This window comes from Athene cunicularia (assembly GCF_003259725.1).
Source record: "Athene cunicularia isolate RWA chromosome 2 unlocalized genomic scaffold, athCun1 chr2_part2, whole genome shotgun sequence".
In the NCBI taxonomy this organism is placed as follows: Eukaryota; Metazoa; Chordata; class Aves; order Strigiformes; family Strigidae; genus Athene; species Athene cunicularia.
This window is the reverse complement of record NW_020799096.1, coordinates 10,777,673-10,797,168: the sequence shown is the minus strand read 5'-3', so window position 1 is coordinate 10,797,168 and position 19,496 is coordinate 10,777,673. Positions and strand designations below refer to the sequence as shown.

General features: G+C 43.7%; 1 protein-coding gene across 4 annotated transcripts in view; it reads right to left on the bottom strand.

Annotated features, from left to right (window-relative positions):
* Positions 1 to 535: 535 nt before the first annotated feature.
* BLVRA (biliverdin reductase A) overlaps positions 536 to 19,496 on the bottom strand; it is a 49,843-nt gene continuing 30,882 nt past the window's right edge. For 3 of the 4 annotated variants that reach the window (XM_026843841.1, XM_026843843.1, XM_026843844.1), the window contains 6 exons: positions 12,195 to 12,322; positions 10,350 to 10,469; positions 9,626 to 9,723; positions 8,105 to 8,212; positions 7,238 to 7,409; positions 536 to 1,575 (listed from right to left, as the gene is read on the bottom strand). In XM_026843841.1, the coding sequence (XP_026699642.1) occupies positions 1,302 to 1,575; positions 7,238 to 7,409; positions 8,105 to 8,212; positions 9,626 to 9,723; positions 10,350 to 10,469; positions 12,195 to 12,322 (900 nt within the window). In that variant the 3' untranslated portion in view covers positions 536 to 1,301. The remainder of the gene's footprint in view (positions 1,576 to 7,237; positions 7,410 to 8,104; positions 8,213 to 9,625; positions 9,724 to 10,349; positions 10,470 to 12,194; positions 12,323 to 19,496) is intronic. The other variant, XM_026843842.1, reaches the window with a different exon arrangement.

The following is a 19,496-nucleotide window of genomic DNA, read 5'->3' as shown; positions in this document are numbered from 1 at the left end:
ACCCAAAGGACGTCTTTTTAACATCAAAATTCACTGGCTGTAATTATGTATACATTCACAACATATATGCTCCCTTATTAAAAAATTGCCCGAGTGATAATATGGAAAAGAAATTATGGTTCTGTGTTTGAAAGAACAGCTGCACAGACTGAAGTTTGCTGCTGTATTAATATAGCACTGACAGATTCTGTAATCAGAAAATAAAAGGCAGAAGAATTGTAAGCAGCTTTGTGCACTGTTTAGACTTCTTCTAAAACAAAAATGCTGCTTTAGGGAAGTGACAACGTCTTCACACATGACCCTGGGACTACTGTACAATGCTAAAGACCCATCCCCACAGGTGTCATACACCATAAATGCATGGCTGTATTTTGCAAATTTCTCCACTTTCTACAGTTCTATTGTAATTTTATCACTATTTCTAATAAATTTCACTGGTTCCAGGAAAGCATTAGTATTTTTTCTTAAAGGCATGATGCATATTATCTTTAGCAGTGATCCATTCACATTCTGAATAAAAAAAAAAAAAAAAAAAAAAAAAAAAATTTAGATTCAGTAGAAAGCAGTCAGGTGAAGCGTTAGTTTAAAGTACTGTTCTAATCTCTGCTGGAAAAAGATTTCTATGTTGGCACAGAGAAATCGAGCGAACTCGACATGGCATCTATCAAGACATTACTTCTGGTTTGATACCAGTATAGATTCTATTTGAAGGTAGATTGTTTCCAATGTGAAAAATAAAATAAAATAAAAACCCAAAAACCCTAAACAGGCACAACAACTAATTAGAGTGAGCACACGGAACATTTTGGGGCATCAGGAAAAGGTCAAGTTCTGCAGATCAAGTAAAGAGGTGGAAAACTCACCTAGAACTTCATTCTAGCCAATACTTCTTTCTAGATATTATTACACCAATATTACTAAATGAGACACATCTCATTTTCAGATGTATCTAGAGAGGAAAAAAAACTCGGGAGGGAAAATCATATCTAGTATTTGCAGTCCTCCAGGATCTGCTCTCAGGGACATTTCCAACTGAACCATAGGAAAGCTTGTTGCTGCTGGGTTCCTATCTGCCTGAAAGGACGGCAATGCATCGGAGCAGAGTAATGTTGCTTTGTTCTGGCACAAATCAGAAGGCACAGGGTATACCCCAGACTCTCCATCCCACCCGGAGAGCCTAGGAATCACAACTAGTCAAAAAGAAAGTAATGAAACAGAAAAAGCAACTGCTTGATGGCAACAGTGAGCTCTAGCCCTGCAGCTTTCCTGTCTGCCATGTTCCTCCTTCCCTGGAAGCAGTCTCAGGAACAGATTTTCTCTGGCTGTTCACAGTGCTGCTGGATCAGCTCGGCAAGGTCAAGACACCGCAAAATTCGCCATTTCTCAGCGGCCAGCTCCTCCTTGGATACCTGGCCCAGCAGTTTTTTGGCAAAGAGGTTCTGATCCTGCATGAAAAGGCCCACTGCAGACCTTGGGGCTTGAGGGAAGTTCTCCAGGCAACCACTTGTGAAACAGAAGTTGATTTTCTTTTCACGTCTCATTCCTGGTCCCCTTTCTTCAATCCAAGTTAGAGGTCTAGTGTGGAGAGGAAGAGAAAAAATAATAGTATTTATGAAGAAACGGAATCAACAGTTCTAGTTTATGCTTTTTTTTCTCAGCATTTACAGAAAATGCCCTAATAAATACACCATTTTTACATTTCAGTCATTGCACATTTAGGTGACCAACATGACTTGTGGTTACAGAGCTGAACATCAGGTAACACCTTAACTTTGCCGCTGCTTCATGCCGTGACTTTCAGCCCACCATTTAAGCTCTCTCCAACTTTGTTTTCCCTGTGCACAAAGTGAAGCCAGCAACGTCTAGCCATCTCACACGGAAGAGGAAAGCCTAATCTGTCTGTTTGTGGTCTTTGACAAAAAGTTCAGTTAAACATACAAATATTTTGCGCATGATTCAATCACAGCTAAACTCACAAGGTCCGCAATGTCTAATCATTCCTCCAGGAAGAATAAATTTACGTCAGGTACATAACGATGACCCAGGTGCCACTATGCAAGTTGAACACCATCCCTTTAGGATGAGCTGGCATGTTCACTCATGAAAATAATAGTGTCCGTAGTCTCTGAACTTTTCAAATATGTTTCTTTCTCTTCACCAGGAGCACTGAGTTGATCCTAGAGATTACATCAGAAGATGCCAATTTTGCCTGTTTCAGCTACATACACTCTCAGGCAGGTCTTTCTTAATCAGAGCAAAGTCCTGTCTTATGCCAATGTGATAGCCACAGTCTCCAGGCCAAGCATTGGTGGTGTTGGCTATTGAGTGGCATAGCTCACAGATCCTCACACTTTCTTCCCCAGATTCCCAGTTTGGCTGAGCAAAGAGGACCCATGGAATGTCCTGCATCGTTCCAGGGGTCTTAAACGATTCCCTGGCCCAACACTGCAAATGCTTGCAGAGGTTTTGAGGAATGGTCCTCAACACCAGCCACAGCCACAATCCTCTCTTCCTGCTCTTTTGTCAGCTGCCTAAACCATGCCATTACCTTCCTGCAGCTCATTCATCACCACACGCTACTGCCTGTGTTTAGAGGATGCACATTATTTTTCTTACTTGGTTATTGATGGCCCTTCCACAGTCCTTTATGGCCCACTTTAGTCTGCCACTCACAAATTATGAGGGCATCAATAGCGTGGAAGAATAAATTCTGTCTCCAAGTACTGCCCATTAAATCTTCAATATCATTAGATGTGGAAAGAAAGTCCTTGTCAGTCTACCCTGGACACATTCTGCAGAGCACTCAGCTTAATGATTCTGCACCTCTCATTTTTTATGCTTTAGGATCCAGTTTCTATATTCATATAATTGTATCAATTACTCTTTGCTCACCTCTACTACTACACACCCCCCCCCGCCAAATTAAGCATGACCAGATGAACCTGACTGAACAGAATAAAACAACTGGGGAAAAAAAAAAAAATAGACCCAAATCCCAGCCTGCAAAAATGCACCAGAAAAATCCTCAGAGAACTAATAAATGCAAAGACACCATGTGTTTTGGGAAGTCTCAAGGCTACGTGTTGTAGCAGGCTAGAAGGGTGCTTAAGGGCCATATTACTTGGTGCTTTCTATGTTCTCATCCTCATTCCCCGAGGTGCTGGCAGTTGACCTGGGTTAGAGGCAGGCTGCTGAGCAAGTTGGGTTTTGTTCTGACTCAGCAAAGCTGATTTGACATTCTTCAGGCCACTGTTATTCAAAGCTGCTTTATCTCAGGTAAACAGTTGTGAAGAAATCACTGGGCAGGCATAGGCAAAGACCTATGCATCTAGGGAAGTCCACCATACGATCCAAAACAGGGTCACCTCCTCGAGGAGATCTCGGGTAGAAGCACACCAATAACCAGGCTCAAGCGTTTGTCATCTTCTTCTCTAGCTCAGGGAAGCTGCTGAATCAGAAGTACAGTCATGCAGAGCGAGCAGAATTTAATCAAAGTGATTAAAATGACTGATTTAGATTAGTGAGCAGGAAAATGTTGGGTTTACTAAATAGATTTATCTTCTTCTGTGATTGGATTTTTAGTTATTTTCCCAAAGATAGCTTGATTCTACTTGATTGGTAACCAAAACATGTTAATTTTTAATTAACAATTACTTCTACACTAAACCTAATCCCTTTTTTGCTATAAAGATATGTATGCTGCAAGTCTGCACATTATTTAAGCAATTTTGTAGCTTAAGAAACAGGTTTGTATTTTATGTCAGATAATTGTAACTACTATTTTTTTAACAGATCATTTACTCATTTGCATTAAAGATTTATATCAAATTATCTGGCTATGGATGTAGTTTTTTATTTAGCAGCATCACTAGTGTCACTTAGAAGCAACAAATGCAGCAGTTTTAGTAGATGAATAAAGCCACATTAAATATGTTGGACAGTTAAAGAAGAAAAAGCAGGTTTAACCAAACTCTAACAAACCACTTCTATACTGACTTTTTACAAAGAAAGCACTATCTGCAGCGAAGAAATCACCCTGACTTTTCCCGATCATTTCATCTTTCTAGATTTTAGACTGGAAGAGCTCTCCTAGCTACATTTTATTCAGCGATTGGAAGAGACTCTGTTTTTCTGATTCCCTATTTCTTCAAATAATGTATGGCCCTAGTTGGACTGTCCTAGTTAAATAAACAAAAATGAAGTGAACACTCTTTGTATCAGCAGAAGAATTAAGCTGGCTTCATGCTGGGTTCACTCAGCTTAATATTTTATGCAGCAAATTCTGCAGAAAGCATGTATTACATGATTTTTTATGGATGTTCAATTTGAAGCTTTTTTATTAGACTTTGTAAGCTTAGATCTCGATACACACAATATTTCAAACATTTATTGCCAGAATGTGTTCAGAAAATGCCTTCAATTTCTTATAAACCCCTTCCTTTTCACTCTTTGAAAATGCCAGTATTTTTATTTACCATGCAATCAAAAAAGGGCTACCTTACCTTGGATGGGAATTGGACAATTAGACCCTACCCCTAGTTTACATCAAAAGAGACATTGCCCAAATCATTATCTCTCTAAAATTAATTTCTGACATTTACTGAATTCAAGCTCTGTAATCCTGGGACGGGTACTGCAGTCCCAAACCAGCCGTGCTGCCAGTAGAGGTTTGGCTTTTGCTGGATTGCTCAGTGTTTTATCACAGAGAGGCTGTCAGCTCAACTGTCTTGGAAACACAACAGAGGCCAAGGTCATCTCTCAGATAGCTGGGCATCAGGCATTAACACACACCTCCAAAATCCAGCCAGGGACGGATGAGCAGCCAGTGCAGGCTCTGCAGTGGAGACAGTCTATAGCCTTTGCACAAATCCCTGCTTAACGAACAAGACACAGGCTGCTGCATCCTGCACCTGCTCTATTTTTCAAGGCAGAAAATAGGCGGAATTAAGCTGATTTCTCAAGGTTAGCGTAATCACGTCTTTCTAAAAAGGATGGGATTGCTCTCAGGAAAGGTGCAGACCTTTCCCATCTTTCAGCAAAATAAAGGTTGGGCAAATTAGAGCTGTAACGCCATCACCATCACTGCCAGGCCATAACTTCACTTGATGGAGAGTGGGCCAAATTCTCTACTGCTGTAACTCCACTGACGTCAATGAGGGAAGGTCAGCAGGAAATATGGCTCTGCCACTGAACAGAATACAGGAACGCTATGTAACTTTCCAGTCGGCGTAAATTATCCCAGAGGCATAAAGCTGACTGTCCCCGAGGTCATTAAAATGCTCATGGTGACAAAACACTAACGGACCCATACAAATAATCAGTAGTGGACTAAGAAAAGCAGGTATCAGTTAGCAGCATAAAGCAGGAAAAAAAACAGTAACCCAGAAAGGGGTTTGTATCTAGAAAATATCATACATAGTAGCCAAGAACTATCTAGGAGACAGGACAGCCAGGGAAATGTTTAAGCCACCCACTAGTTCCACCTGCTGGAATTAGTTCAAAATCTCACTCTATATAGATCTTTACAGCTACTCGTGTTACTGGCAAATTGCAAAGAGGGTAAACAGCTTGTATACAGAGTTCTGTCCTCTCACAACTGCATTTTAAAAGGAATTAGAAATGATGTTTTATTTAAAGAGAGAGGAAGGCAAACAAGATGGCAATCTCACAATAAACTGCAGTGGGCTTTGTAGGACTGGCTGATAAAAGGTTTAACTAAACTTGCAGTGAAACTAACAGTTCAAATGAGCTCTGATTATTCATTCCCCAAACAGCTAGTCCTTCAGGTTATTACTTTTTAAACTAAACACTTACCTAAAATTATTAAAGTATTAAGCATTCATGTTTGGTGGCGGTTTTCTGCTGTTGTTGGTTTGGGGGTTTTTTTTAGTGTTCTAGCAGTGTAAGTGCAACAAAAAAGGCTAATTTATTACAAACAAAGATAGGCCAGAATAATTTCCCATGGGGTCTTATTTTCCCCTGCTCTCCCTGGTCTTCTCATCTGTCTCTTGTCATATGCCTATGAGTGGGTCATCTGTCTCAAAGGCAGAGTGTGCTACATAGAAAAACAGGAAAATAGGAGTGAAGAGAAAGGAACAAATTGTTCCATCACCATTCTTACCTCCTAGGAAACATACAGAGTGTGTGTAACTTCTCTGTACATTTTCATGTCAGACAGTTCTCAAGTTGCATCTATAGCACACAGTAAACTGTCATCGTAAGTAACTTCAACATATCTGAAAGAACACGACCTCCATGCGGATGGTCCAGAATGGCCAAACCAGAGAGTTTCCAGCAAAATACACCACCAGACTTTGGACCAAGTTGAGTACTCAATCTACAGGATGAAACACTGAAGACTTACTTCATGGTCATATTATTTGGAAATATACTATTTTATAGCAAGGCCATTAAAATATACTATTTGATAGCAAGGTTATTGTTAGCATATAATAAAAGGGAGATCAAACTCATTATTATAAAATGCATAATCTGAACAGTTTTCTGCACGGAAGTCATCATGCAATGATTGGAAAAAATGGCAAGCAGTCCTGGCTGCTGGATTCTCACTCAGTCTGAAATGCTCATGCAACAAAAGCAAAAAGACAAGAAACGGGAAACATACTGTTGTCCTACTCAGGAAAAAAAAAAAAAAATCAAGGAAACTTCAAGACTGCAGATTAAACATTAGTCAAGAGCAAACTTGACATGTTGGCCTTTCAGTAGTTTATTATACTTCTGCTTGAAACGTGTAATTTTCTCTTAACCTCCAGCTAGTACTACATACCAGTACAAACATTATAGTTCTACAAGCTAAATATTATAACTAGTGAGTTACCTTTTCAAACAGTCCTGTATTTTCAACCTTTAAAGAAAGGTTAGCTTTCAATGTACAGCTAGAATGTCTGATGCTAAACAAAAAATATCCTGCCAATGAACAATTTTTCACAGTGCAAGAGAAGGGTGTTGGGCATGGTAAAATGTATTATGGGCCCATTCCTACATTCAGACATCAGAACAGAGCTTTTAAACCTCCTTGTGCTCTTCAGCAGACATTGTTTGATGGTGTCTCTTTTTACTGTGATTACTACAGAAAGCACTTTCAGGTCTGTTTCTCCTCTACACTTTCATGCCAGTATCCACCCATTCTGTTTCCACAAGAGGAAAAGAGGATGCAGAATTCCTGCAGATGACACCTGAAGAGCCTGGCTCACCTGCTGCCACGGTCATTACTCACTTCTCATTTGACGTCTGAAAGTGAACAGTCATTCTGGAATAATTCTTATCTTTCTGCTTTACTCTGGTGGCAGAGGTAACAGTGAGGTCTCCAAAGAGGTCAATCAGCCAAGTCAGTCGGGCAATTCCACTGAAAGCTGGGAATCCTGTTTTGTTTTCATCGAGGACACTACCTGGAGCAACAGCAACAGAAAGTCTTGAGAAATGAGAAAGAGAATAATGCCCTCGGCATAGGAAAGGCTGAAGAAACTGCAGTGTTGTGGGCTTAGAGACCAGAGTGTAGAAAGGCCACGAGTGGATGGGCTGAGTAGGAAAGTCAACAAACATGGTCAACCTTGAAATGGATCAGTTAGTGAGCTATGACATAGAAGGCTGCACAAAGTTCATACACAACGAACCCTTGTTCGTTGACAACGTTGACAATGGCTTGAAAATCTCTCCCAGTTCTTCTGGGACCAAACACCAGTACAGAAGACTAAAGGTCCCCAGTAGAAATTGGGACATTTCCTCAGAGCTCATCCTCCTCTCTGAGACCAGTATGAATGAGAAATTGGTCACTACCCCCAAAGTAAAGAAGACATGAAGAAGTGCTTTCTCCTCCATTCAGTAAGGCACAGGCTTGTGTTCTTCACCAGATAGCAGAAAGATAAGCAAAGCAACGGTCTGCAGAAGACAACTTTTAAGGCAAAGGTGCTTTCCAGATAGTTCTGTAATTTCTTGGAAATAGCTAGAACTGATACCTGTGTCTCTACTGAGTTTATAGACAGACTCTCATCTAAAAGGACTGAATGAAGCCTGGAAGGGCTGGTGTCCCTGTGGAGCAGGCAGACAAATCCAGATGGATTTCGATTTCCTCACAGCCACTGACCTGTGAAATGCAATGTTCCCTTCACCAGTTCTTTCCCAGCCACTTCTTTTTTCAGCTGCTTGTACTCTTCAGTCAGAAGTTCAATATGCTCCACATGGAGTACTTTATCTGCCATTACAACAAAAAAACAAAACAACAAACCAAACAAGAAAACCACACACCAAAAATCAGGCCAGATTAAATAAGAGCTTTCTGTGTGAATCAGAGGCACATCTAAGCAGTAAAGGCTTCACCAGCCACCAGTGGGAACTCACTTAGAAATGTTCTCACGCATGGCTGGCAAAATGAAAATCAAACACGGGCCCTGTGCTGAGGCATCAATCTGGGTTAAGGATTTTCAGGAGACAAATATAGAGACTACAGGGACAGTAGCCACTATGTTTAATAGAAAGTCTGTAATGAAACCCAATACCCAACTACGGTTGAAACATGAGTCTTCAAAGTAAAAGATGGATTAATTGTTGGCCTCTTTCCCTTTTCATTTCCTTGTTCTGCATTTTTCCTTCCAGGGTAGTAGGAAAAGAAAAAGGAAGAGAAAAAATAGCCTAAGACTCAGACTGAGACTGTAACAATATGTTAAAGAGTACCTCCCGCCACTGCAATTAACTGGGCTACTCTGGAATAGAGGCTATCCAATACACATTGAATGTGGCCCTCATTCAATATGTGTTTTTCTGGAAGGTTTCCAGGAGAGTCAGTTTAGGCTGCTGACAGTAACTGTTGCTGCTTCAAGAGAAGGGGCATAAATTCTGCTCAACTGGAAGCCATTTGGCAAGCAACAACGCAGTAAGTGGTGCTGGTACAGAGAAACAAAAAAGCAGAAATCCTATGCCTCCAGTGTTTTAGGACAAAAGTCACAGAGGAAGTTTTTTAAAAGTAGTGGTATAAATAGAGCAGCTTGTCCAAACGGTTTGCACTCTGCTCCTGCCCAGCACTGTTCTCTTCCTTGTAGCCCCATACATCCCCACTGGCCTCAACTGAACTGCCAGCTTCTGACCCTTGGCATCGCAAGGTTGGGACCACACGCTTTCCAGAAATAAAGAGATTTTGCTTCAAGACAAGCTGTCTTTCAGACAGGGATGCCTTGCTGACCTGCAATAGCACGAGCAGCTGTGTGTGACCAGCACATCACAAATGCTAGAAGCTAGGGGAGCTGTTTCTAGTTTTATTTTCAGGGAGAGAGAGGACAGCAAAGTGCAGAAGTCCAGTAGCTACACTCATTAAGTGCTTTACTATCACTGTGACAGAAGTTTCCTTCTCTAACTGAATTCTTAGTGTCACAAGCAGAAAGCAGTTCTTCTGTGAGGGCAAACATTCCTACCTTACTCTTAGCACTGACATTTGTGTTTTTATTTCCCTATTGACACATGTCTTAAATCCTTGACTGACACCTCTCCAAGAGAGGCATACTCCCTTGTATGTCATGATTAATAGTAGATGGGAGCCCTGCCTTTGTCTGATGCCTTTTGCTGCTACCCAACAGGTAATAACAGTTTACACCCTTGGGAACAAATGTGTTACCTTTCTGCTCAGCCATCTCCCAGAGCTCATGGGCCGCCTTAGCAGACAAAGCCATGGGGTACTCAACAAGGACATGTTTCCCAGCTTCTAAAAACATTCTGAAAGGGATACAAGATCAGTCTTTTAGAAGTATATCACTGTAATCATCTCTCTCCAACGTGCAAGCTGCTTCTCATTCTCACAGTCAGCCCTATATGGAGAAATGCACAGTGCGGAGTAGCAGAAATAAATGACAAGTTTCTTAGCAAGGATGGTGTGGTGGTTACATCATACATTTAAACACCAGGAGAGCTGGGTTTTAGTTCTTTTTCCACAGAATTCCCTCACTCACCTACAGCAAGTCACTAAAATGTCGCAGTGCTGAGCACTGCAATTTCTAACTTCCAGACACTTGAGTGGCTGGAGTGGGGCACCAGAGTGCCCTTCCTCTATATAATCTGTGAGGAAAGGCTTTGAATCCTATTTTAAGCTGTCCGTCCATCAAACACAGGCCTAGAGGTACGCAGTTGGAATTGTTTGGGAAATGAATGCATCTTAAGTCCTAATCTCTTCCAAGTTTTATTGGGTGCACTAGGGACTGGCTATCATTCACTTCAGGCTTCTAGTCTGGCAGCATCCTCTCCAGTGTTCACATCCTCTCCTGCAAGAGCTTTACACAGCTCCTCTATGTTTCTAAATTACAGGGGAAAAGGTGAAAAAAAGAAAGAAAAAAATCTCAAAATACCTGATGGTTTCTTCATGGCTTCTGTTCTCTGTGCTGATGAAGGCTGCATGGATCTCTTTGTTTCTTAGAGCATCTTCCAGGCTAATCTGCTTGGCCTCATTAATATTGCCAAAATCCCTCCTGTGCATAAATACAACCAGAGTATAACTATCACAGTCCACTCCTTCCAACTGCATGTTGTGCAGCAGCACTTAGAAGTTGTTCCTATGGACCACTGTCTCACTGAGCTCAAGCAGAGTAGAACAAAGGCAGCTTGTTATCCAGGAAGGGCATGAGCACTTACAGACAGAAGTGGAGTGCACAGAAGAACAAAACAGATGGGCAGTGTGTAGGTGGTGGTGTCAGTACTGAAACTGTCCTGCTATTATTGAAGTGTAAAGTGCTTTTTGATTCTGTTTTTTGGGTTTGGATGTTTTAGTTTTTAATAAGCATCATTACGAAAGAGCCATTTTAAGAGTGACTCGAAGGAGTACAGTGTTCCTATGGGACAACTTCTCCCCACCGTGCTGGACAACATGGGCAACAGGACTTGAGTTGGCAGGGCCACATGCAGCTACAAGAAGTACGGACAAACAGAAGAGGGACAAAGCAGATGCTTGGCTAGGATAACTCACACCTTATGACACACACACCATGTTAGTGCTAAGGGGAAGGCTCTCTTGGCCACCACCTTGAGCACATCTCCACCTGAAAATGAAACACACACACCCCCCCTGCAAAAGCCCTTTGCATTAGTAAAGACTGCAGCAGACCCCTTGACAGGGTTAGGATAGGTGATAGGATAGAGGGCATGAGGGTAGGCCACAAGCAGGACTTGAAAGCAAAGACAGGTAATGTTTGTGCGTGACTGGAATGCAAAGAACAAGGCAACATACAAGCCATGCATTTCGACAGCACTGTTTCTCAACAGAAGTAGTAGAAACCCTATCTTCAGTGATGTTCAAGGCTAGCTGGTAGCACTAGCAAAGGCATCAGGGAACCGAGAGTGTATTTGGCAGGGAGATATACTGGATGACCTAATGGGTCTTTTCAGTCTCAGACAACCCTGACTGCATGATTTAAATATAGCTGGAAAAATAAATTTGCAGTCTGTGATCCATACATATACTGCCTAACTATTTAAAACCTTTATGCTCCGCTGTTATGGGGCAGACAGTCCAGCAGGAATGCTTAGAAGGAGGTATATACTAAATTTCCACAGCTCCAAGCTAGTGAGGAAAACTCTTGCTTTCTAAGAAGCAACCGAACTATATATACTAAATTGTGGGATTTTCTTTAAAGACATCTACAGGTTCAGTACCTGGTTTTCTTAAAGGAAAAAATAATAGAATTTTATGATTAAGTTGCAGTATTAGGAGCTTTACAACTCGTTTTTGTTAAAAAAAAAAATTAAAACTCTGTAAAGCTTCTTCTGTTTTTTAAACATTTCTACAATGCCATGCATACATTAGCTCATTAGTGTAATTATTTTCTGTACCATCCCAAACCTAGAGGAAATTAGACAGTTAGACAGAATTGCACTTCTTTTTATCACACAGATCCTACAGCGAGAACGTCACTCCGTTTTTATTTTAGTCATTTTTGCAAGACATCTCACTAAGGTATCCTATTTGTTCCCTCTCGCAAAGCTTTCTGTGCTCATTTCCTAGCTGCCACTCAGAATGACAGGCATATTTGCATAAATTTTCCCTTTTCAGACAGCTTTAATTATAAGAGAAATATAAAACTTTGGATATTCATCCTCTGCCCCCTGAAATAATAGTCCTCCACAAGGAAAGGCATGTGCACCAGAATAAAGAAACATTAAAATATACATATTAAACATGCTAAAATGAAATTTCTAACCTGGATACAAATCCAAAGAGTTTCAGGTGCTCAGAAGGGCTGGAAGGCATCGGATTCATCAAGTCTCGGATTCGTGCTAAGCCAGCAATTCCAACTCCAACCACTACTGTCCCAAACATTTTGTTAATCTGACCAAAGGAAAAAATAGCAACATTTTTTTTTTTCATTTAGTGGGGAGGGGAGCAGCTGGGAGGGAAGATGGGAGGATGGATTACTCTTGAGCTCTGCTTTCATACAGCCAAACCTTATTCAGATGTCAGCAACCAGCTAGCAGAGATGTTAAGATGTAAGCTACTGAGCTCACTCGCATCCCATTGAAAAGTGGTCAAGCGGTTCAGCCTGTCATAGGACTGATCTTGAGACTTGTATTTAACAGCTATGATATCACAGCTCCAGCAAAAAGTTCTTCCTTTCCGCGAATAGAAGGCAGACTTCAAAAGCAAGACATTCTTCTATTTATATCACTGCTTCCATGCTGGAAAAGAGCCAAAAGGTTCTGCAAACCCAGCAGAGCTTTATATAAACCCTGCTAACTTCCTGAGCGCCTGCAGCACAGCCTGCCCTGGGCTGCCACACGGACATTCACAGTGCACGGCAGCATAGCCAGAATACTTTGGGACAGGAAGCAAAGAGCATCTTTTCTTCCCCCGTGTAACCGCTGGCATGTTCTACAATGTCAAGATGCAACCAACCATCTGATAATTTGGTCAAGATGCTTGCTTGACATTTATATGCATGAAGAAAGCTTTGCCATCTCTTTAATGACAAGCAGGCATTTCCTCAAGATTTACATCTTCCAAAAGCACATTCCGGCCACAGGTGCATCACATGGAGGATAAGCCAGGCTGGGCTGCTGGGCCACTGGTAATAAATTCTGTTGGTTTTATGATTTCCCATTGGTTTGCGGAAGCACTGGACAACTGGTGTAACCTTATGAACCTGCACTGTTCCACCACCCTGAGGACTAGCAACATTTTGTAAAATAATTTTTAAGATTTACAGGAAAAACGGACTAAACCCAAGCCAAGTCAGCCTATCTGCATTTTTTGTTCCTTCCATACTACAACAGCGTCCCTTCAGACTCTGTTTCTTCTGTTTCAGTGTTCTCCTTCCTGTCACTGCCAATTCCTTCACGGCAGCGAACTCTTCCAAACGCCTCCACTACCTGGCTCCAGCCCTTCAAATCTTTCTGAGACTTAAATGGACAAACGGACAACCCCACTTCACTCCTCCTTGTGTCTCTTGTCTGACAGGATCACAGTGCAGCAGCACAGCTGTAAGTGACTGTTCTGACAGTGCTAGAGGTTGACAGCTGCTAAGAAATTATATCAAGTAACACAAAGAAAAAAATAAACAAAAGAAAGCCACTCTCCAATCACATGTCATGTCTGGATTTTGTTTTTCTATAAGCTCCTGAGTACATATATATTCCTGTCAGTGCTGAACTCTGCTTACTTTATCCATGCCAGAAGAGTAGAAGGGTAAAGCACACAGTGGTGTATTTAATGAAAAAGAAGAAATAAGTGATGTTGGAAGAGTTCTCTTGGGGGATTGCAGTGACATGTCATCACCAAATATAACGTGATGGCACTGCTCACCAGGAAGAGAGATGTATAGGGCTGACAGAGAGAAGGAGAAAGGGGGGGTAACAATCACACAACACATTTTCATTTCTACTGACAAGCAAAGTCCTGGTCTGGGCTCTCCGTTACACTCACTTTTCTCTATGGCCAAGGAGAAGAGAGACTGAGACTTGCAGAATGATCTCAGCTGGAAGGAGCCCCTGGAGGTCACCCGACCCAAACCCCCACTCAGTCGCATCAGGGACATGCCGAGTTTTGACTGTCCCCACAATGGGAATCCAGCAACCTCCCAGGGCCCCTGCAGCATTTGACCACCCTCACAGCAAGAACAACTTCTTAGTATCTACTCAGAGTTTCCTGTGTTCTCTTTAGCCCTCCACTTCACATCTCCCAGAAGAGGGAGGCTCCAGCTCTTCTGCATCCTCCCATCAGAAAGCTGTAGGCAGCAATAACACACCCCTTTACTCTTCTTTTCTGGTGGGTGGACAAACCCAGTTCCCTAAGCCTCTCCTCATTCATCATCTGCTCCAGCTCTCCTGATCATCTTGGTGGCTCTCCACCAGACTTGCTCCTGTATTTAACTTATTTCTCATACCAGGGTACACAAAACTAGACACAGAACTGCAGGTGTAGCCAGGTCCTGTTGGCTACACCCTTGCTAATGCAGTCCAGGACACAGCTGGCCGCCTTTGCTGGAAGAGCACATTGTGGCCTGACGTTCAACTTGTCCACCAGCATCTGCAGGGCACTTTCTGACTTTCCAGTCATGCGGTCCCCAACCTGTACTGGTGGACAGGGCTATTCCACCCTGGATAAAGAACCCTATGTTTGCCTTTGCTGAACTTCATGATGCTCCTTGTCTGCCGCTTCTCCAGCCTGCCCAGGCCCCTCTGGTGTACTGACCACTCCCCCCAGTTTGATTTAATCCACAGACTTGCCAAAGCTGCACTCCACCCTATCATCCAGGTGGTTAATAAAGGCACTTAACAGTACTGAAGAAGAGTACAATATTTTCCCTTTTTCAGTCACCAGGAACCTCCCCTGATCACCACGTGGCTTCTCAATGACACCAACCAAGTCCTTCAGCATCCTTGGAAGTACCTTGTGTGGTGCCAGGAGCTGCTGTACATACAATCAGCTCAAGAACTACATCACTGTCTTCCTCTACTGTGGGTAATACTACATTCCCACAGACTCTATTACTGGACTCTGAAGCCCAGCAGGCCTGAGGACAGACCTTACTAGTGAAAGCCAAGGCAAAAAAAAGGCATCAAGTAACTTTAATTTCCTTCAACCTGGCCTCAATGAGCAGCAGGCTCACATTTTATCAGCCTTTTTTGTGTTGCCAATGTACCCAGAGAAACCATTCCCATAGCTCATTTCAGCACCACCTGATCTTTGCTTTTCTCAGTTCTGTCCCTGCAAGCTCAGCCACTGCCTCTATGCCCCTCCTGGATAGTCCTTCACAGCTTGTACACTTTATTTTTGAGGGTAAGCTCAGTAAGGAGGTCCCTGACAATCCACACTAGCTTTCTGCCACGCTTGGCTCTGCCTGAAGAACACAGGAGTGGGCCCTGCCTGTGCTCTGGGGAGGTCAGCCCTGTAGATCAATCTGAGTCCCTCTGCTCCCCCCGTGGCAGTCTCCCACAGGACCTTGTCAAGCAGAGCCATCAAAAAGCCAAAAAACCTGCTTTTCTGAAGAGTATGGTTGCTATTCCTTAAAATGTAGACTCATAAAGGCCTCCAGTGCAAATCAGGACCAGGTCAGCAGAGGTTTTTAGAAGCAGTCCTGCTGGAGAGCAGCTGAAGAGGTGCTGACTTTAAATTCAGAAATTTTCAAGGTTACTGGAGTAAGCTGATAATATTTCCCTACTGCCTTTAGCAGGATTGGGAGTGGGAGTCGCACAGCAGACAAATTTCCCTGAAGCTCCTACAGTTTTTTTTTTTTTTTTTTTTTTTTTTTCTGGTGAGTGAAGTGGAGAAGGCAGGGGAGCTGACCACCTTCTTGCACTGCCATGAACAAAGAACATCTCTCAGCAGGTGCTCAGGTTGCACAACATCAACATTTTTGCTTCTCCTTTGAAAAAACTTTCCTAGTTTCATCTGATGAACAATTTCTGACCTCCTCAAAAGTCACATTTAAGACAGGCAAGATGATTCAACCTAGGAACAAAAACTGTTACTATGCAACCCGTTGCCATAGCAACCAGCCATTCGGTCCAGGTCAAGGGTTTCACTGACTGATGTGGTATCCACACGAAAAGAGACAGCTACTAAATGTACATTACAGAACCTTTGCTTATGCACATAGCTAAGAGAAAAATCACTACGTCTGCAACCCTGCTGCAGCTTTTTATTACCCTCATTTTGCTCACACACACAAATCCTGCAGCTGCTTAGGGAGAAAAAGTAAATTAGATATTTTTTGGAACTGTCTTGAACCATGTAAGAGCAGAATAGAGAATACTCATCTGAGAGTCCAGATGAATATATGAAAATTTACTCCTTTTTTCAAACCTTTACATGAGGATAACAGCTACAGTTACCTTTCAAGTACAAAAATTATGAAGGAGGAATCCCAAACTGTAAACTGTGGTGCTTGCCTTCCATGCCTTTTTCTTAAAATTCGTGACCTCGGTTAAAGCTTTGACAAAAAGATTTCAGAGGCATTTTCAAGGCTGCTGAACTTTGGCTCCTGTTGTACTGAAAAAATTGTGCAGTAAGTGATATATCAGCCAGTGTCCAAGAGCATTTTCTCCACCCTTTCCTAACTGGCTGTATGAAAGCAAAGGGGCTGGGAAGAAGATTAAAAACAATGTCTTTCATGCTCAGACTGTGATGGAAGAGTGCCACCGCCCAGCAGCAGCTGCCCTGGCCTGGCTGCAGGCAGCCCTGCCAGCCCCACCAAGGGTCCCCTCTGAACTGGGGCAGGGGGCATGGTGGCTGCCGACTGGTGCGGGAGCTCTTCCCCACTGACAGCCAGCACAAGTGGCTCCTCTTACAGAGGGAGACAAGCCCTGTGTGACACAGAGGTAGAGCCAAGAAAGGCATCTAGCTGAAAAGGATCATTTATCCTACATTGATACATCATCGTCCCATCACCTCTCTGCTCTCTGATGAGTTTTTTACCCTTCAGCTGCTTATTTCCTCTGTTGGATAGATCTAGGCTACTCTGCAGCAACAAAATTTCTCTATACCCAAGTATTCTTGCAAAAATTAGCTGTAAAACAGGAATATTCAGCATCAAAACAAGCAATGGAGTATGCCCAAAGGGTTCAGTCACCCAGCAAATGTGTTCCTCCCCAGTGCAATCGCTGCAGGACTTCAGCCCCTACAACTCAAACCCCCTAATGCTCACAGAGGTAAGCTTAAGGGAAGCCAGGCTTACCACTGTTTAGTGCAACATCACTGAGGCCATGCAAAGCCAGTGCAGAGACAAGATAAAAGGCAGAATTGAAGAATTATCTTCCCTTCAAGAAAATTTTTCATGGCATATTCTAGACAGTTTAAGAACAGGTACCTCCTCTCATGATATGTAGAGAATTTCAGTAAGCCTCATGCATCCTCTCTGCAGTTTTCAAAGTCTCTTTCCCACAGGTATGAATGAGTGACTCACATCAGAAATGAAACTATTTTGCAATTAATGTCACCTGCAATAGCATAACACTGATGTGGGAGGCTTTCCTGAAGCACTCCCAGCCTGGTCTTTTTAAGTGTGGTACTTCAAGTGACTACCATTTCACTGCCACATGTATTTTATGAGCAGCAGAAACCTCGCCGATAAGTACTTAATCTGAAAATACTGCTGTCAAGGTTAGTTCACTTTTGCATACTCAACAGTTGAACCATTTCATCCCCACAGTAATTTTTCAGCAATTTTCACTCTCTCCAGCACTCCCTTCTGTACCTGTCAGAGCTTTGCTTACATTAAATCTGTAACTCTACCAAACCGGATACATGTTGTCATTTCCTTCCTGCCACTTAAAAACACACAACAGAATCCCCCCTGACCTAGCAGCCACTCCCACTACTCCAAAGAGAAAAGGGGGACTCATATGGCCAGGTGCCAGCAACTGGGGAGACTGGGATTCAGGCGAAGCTATTGGGCAGACTGAGTGTCTGAGCCTGGCTGCTGGAGGGATCCACGCTGTACAGAATCACAGAATCATCCAGGTTGGAAAAGACCTTGAACATCATCCAGACCAACCATGAACCTCACACTGACCGTTCCCAACTCCACCAGATCCCTCAGCGATGGGTCAACCCGACTCTTAAACCCCTCCAGGGATGGGGACTCCACCCCTGCCCTGGGCAGCCCATTCCAACGCCCAACAACCCCTTCTGCAAAGAAATGCTTCCAAATAGCCAGTCTAAACCTTCCCTGGAGCAATTTGAGGCCATTCCCTCTTGTCCTATCACTTGTTCCTTGGTTCAAGAGACTCATCCCCCCTCTCTGCACCCTCCTTTCAGGGAGCTGTAGAGGGCGATGAGGTCTCCCCTCAGCCTCCTCTTCTCCAGACTAAACCCCCCCAGTTCCCTCAGCCGCTCCCCAGCAGACCTGTGCTCCAGACCCTGCACCAGCTCCGTTGCCCTTCTCTGGACACGCTCGAGTCATTCAATGTCCTTTTTGTAGTGAGGGGCCCAAAACTGAACCCAGACATCGAGGTGCGGCCTCACCAGTGCCGAGTACAGGGGTCAGATCCCTTCCCTGTCCCTGCCGGCCACGCTAGTGCTGACACAAGCCAGGATGCCATTGGCCTTCTTGGCCCCCTGGGCACACTGCTGGCTCCTGTTCAGCCGGCTGTCAATCAACCCCCCCAGGTCCCTCTCTGACTGGCAGCTCTCCAGCCACTCCTCCCCAAGCCTGTAGCGCTGCTGGGGGTTGTTGTGGCCCAAGGGCAGCCCCCATTTGGCCGTATTGAAACTCCCCCAGCTTGCCTCAGCCCATGGCTCCAGCCTGTCCAGGTCTCTCTGCAGAGCCTCCCTACCCTCAAGCAGATCAACACTCCCACCCAACTGGGTGTCATCTGCAAACTGACTGAGGGGGCACTCGATCCCCTCGCCCAGATCATCAATGAAGATGTTAAACAGGAGTGGCCCCAACAACCAGCCCTGGGGGACACCACTCGTGACTGGCCACCAACCAGATTTAACTCCGTTCACCACAACTCTTTGGGCCCAGACATCCAGCCAGTTTTTTACCCAGCAAAGCGTGTGCCCATCCAAGCCATGAGCAGGCAGTTTCACCAGGAGAATGCTGTGGGAAACGGTGTCAAAGGCCTTACTAAAGTCAAGTTAGACAACATCCACAGCCTTTTCCTCACCCAGTAAGCAGGTCACCCTGTCATAGAAGGAGATCAGGTTTGTTAGGCAGGACCTGCCTTTCATAAACCCATGCTGACTGGGCCTGATCCCCTGGTTGTCCATTATATGACTTTTCATGGCACCCGAGGTGACCTGCTCCCATGGCCTTCCCTGGCACCGAGGTCAGACTGACAGGTCTATAGTTTCCTGGACCCTCCTTTCTGCCTTTCCTGTAGATGGGTGTCACATTTGCCACCCTCCAGTCCAATGGGACCTCCCCAGTGAGCCATGATTTCAGGTAAATCATGGACAGTGGCTTGGCGAGCACATCTGCCAACTCCCTCAGCACCCTTGGTGTAACCCATCCGGTCCCACAGACCTGTGTGCATCCAACTGGTGTAGCAGGTCTCTTACA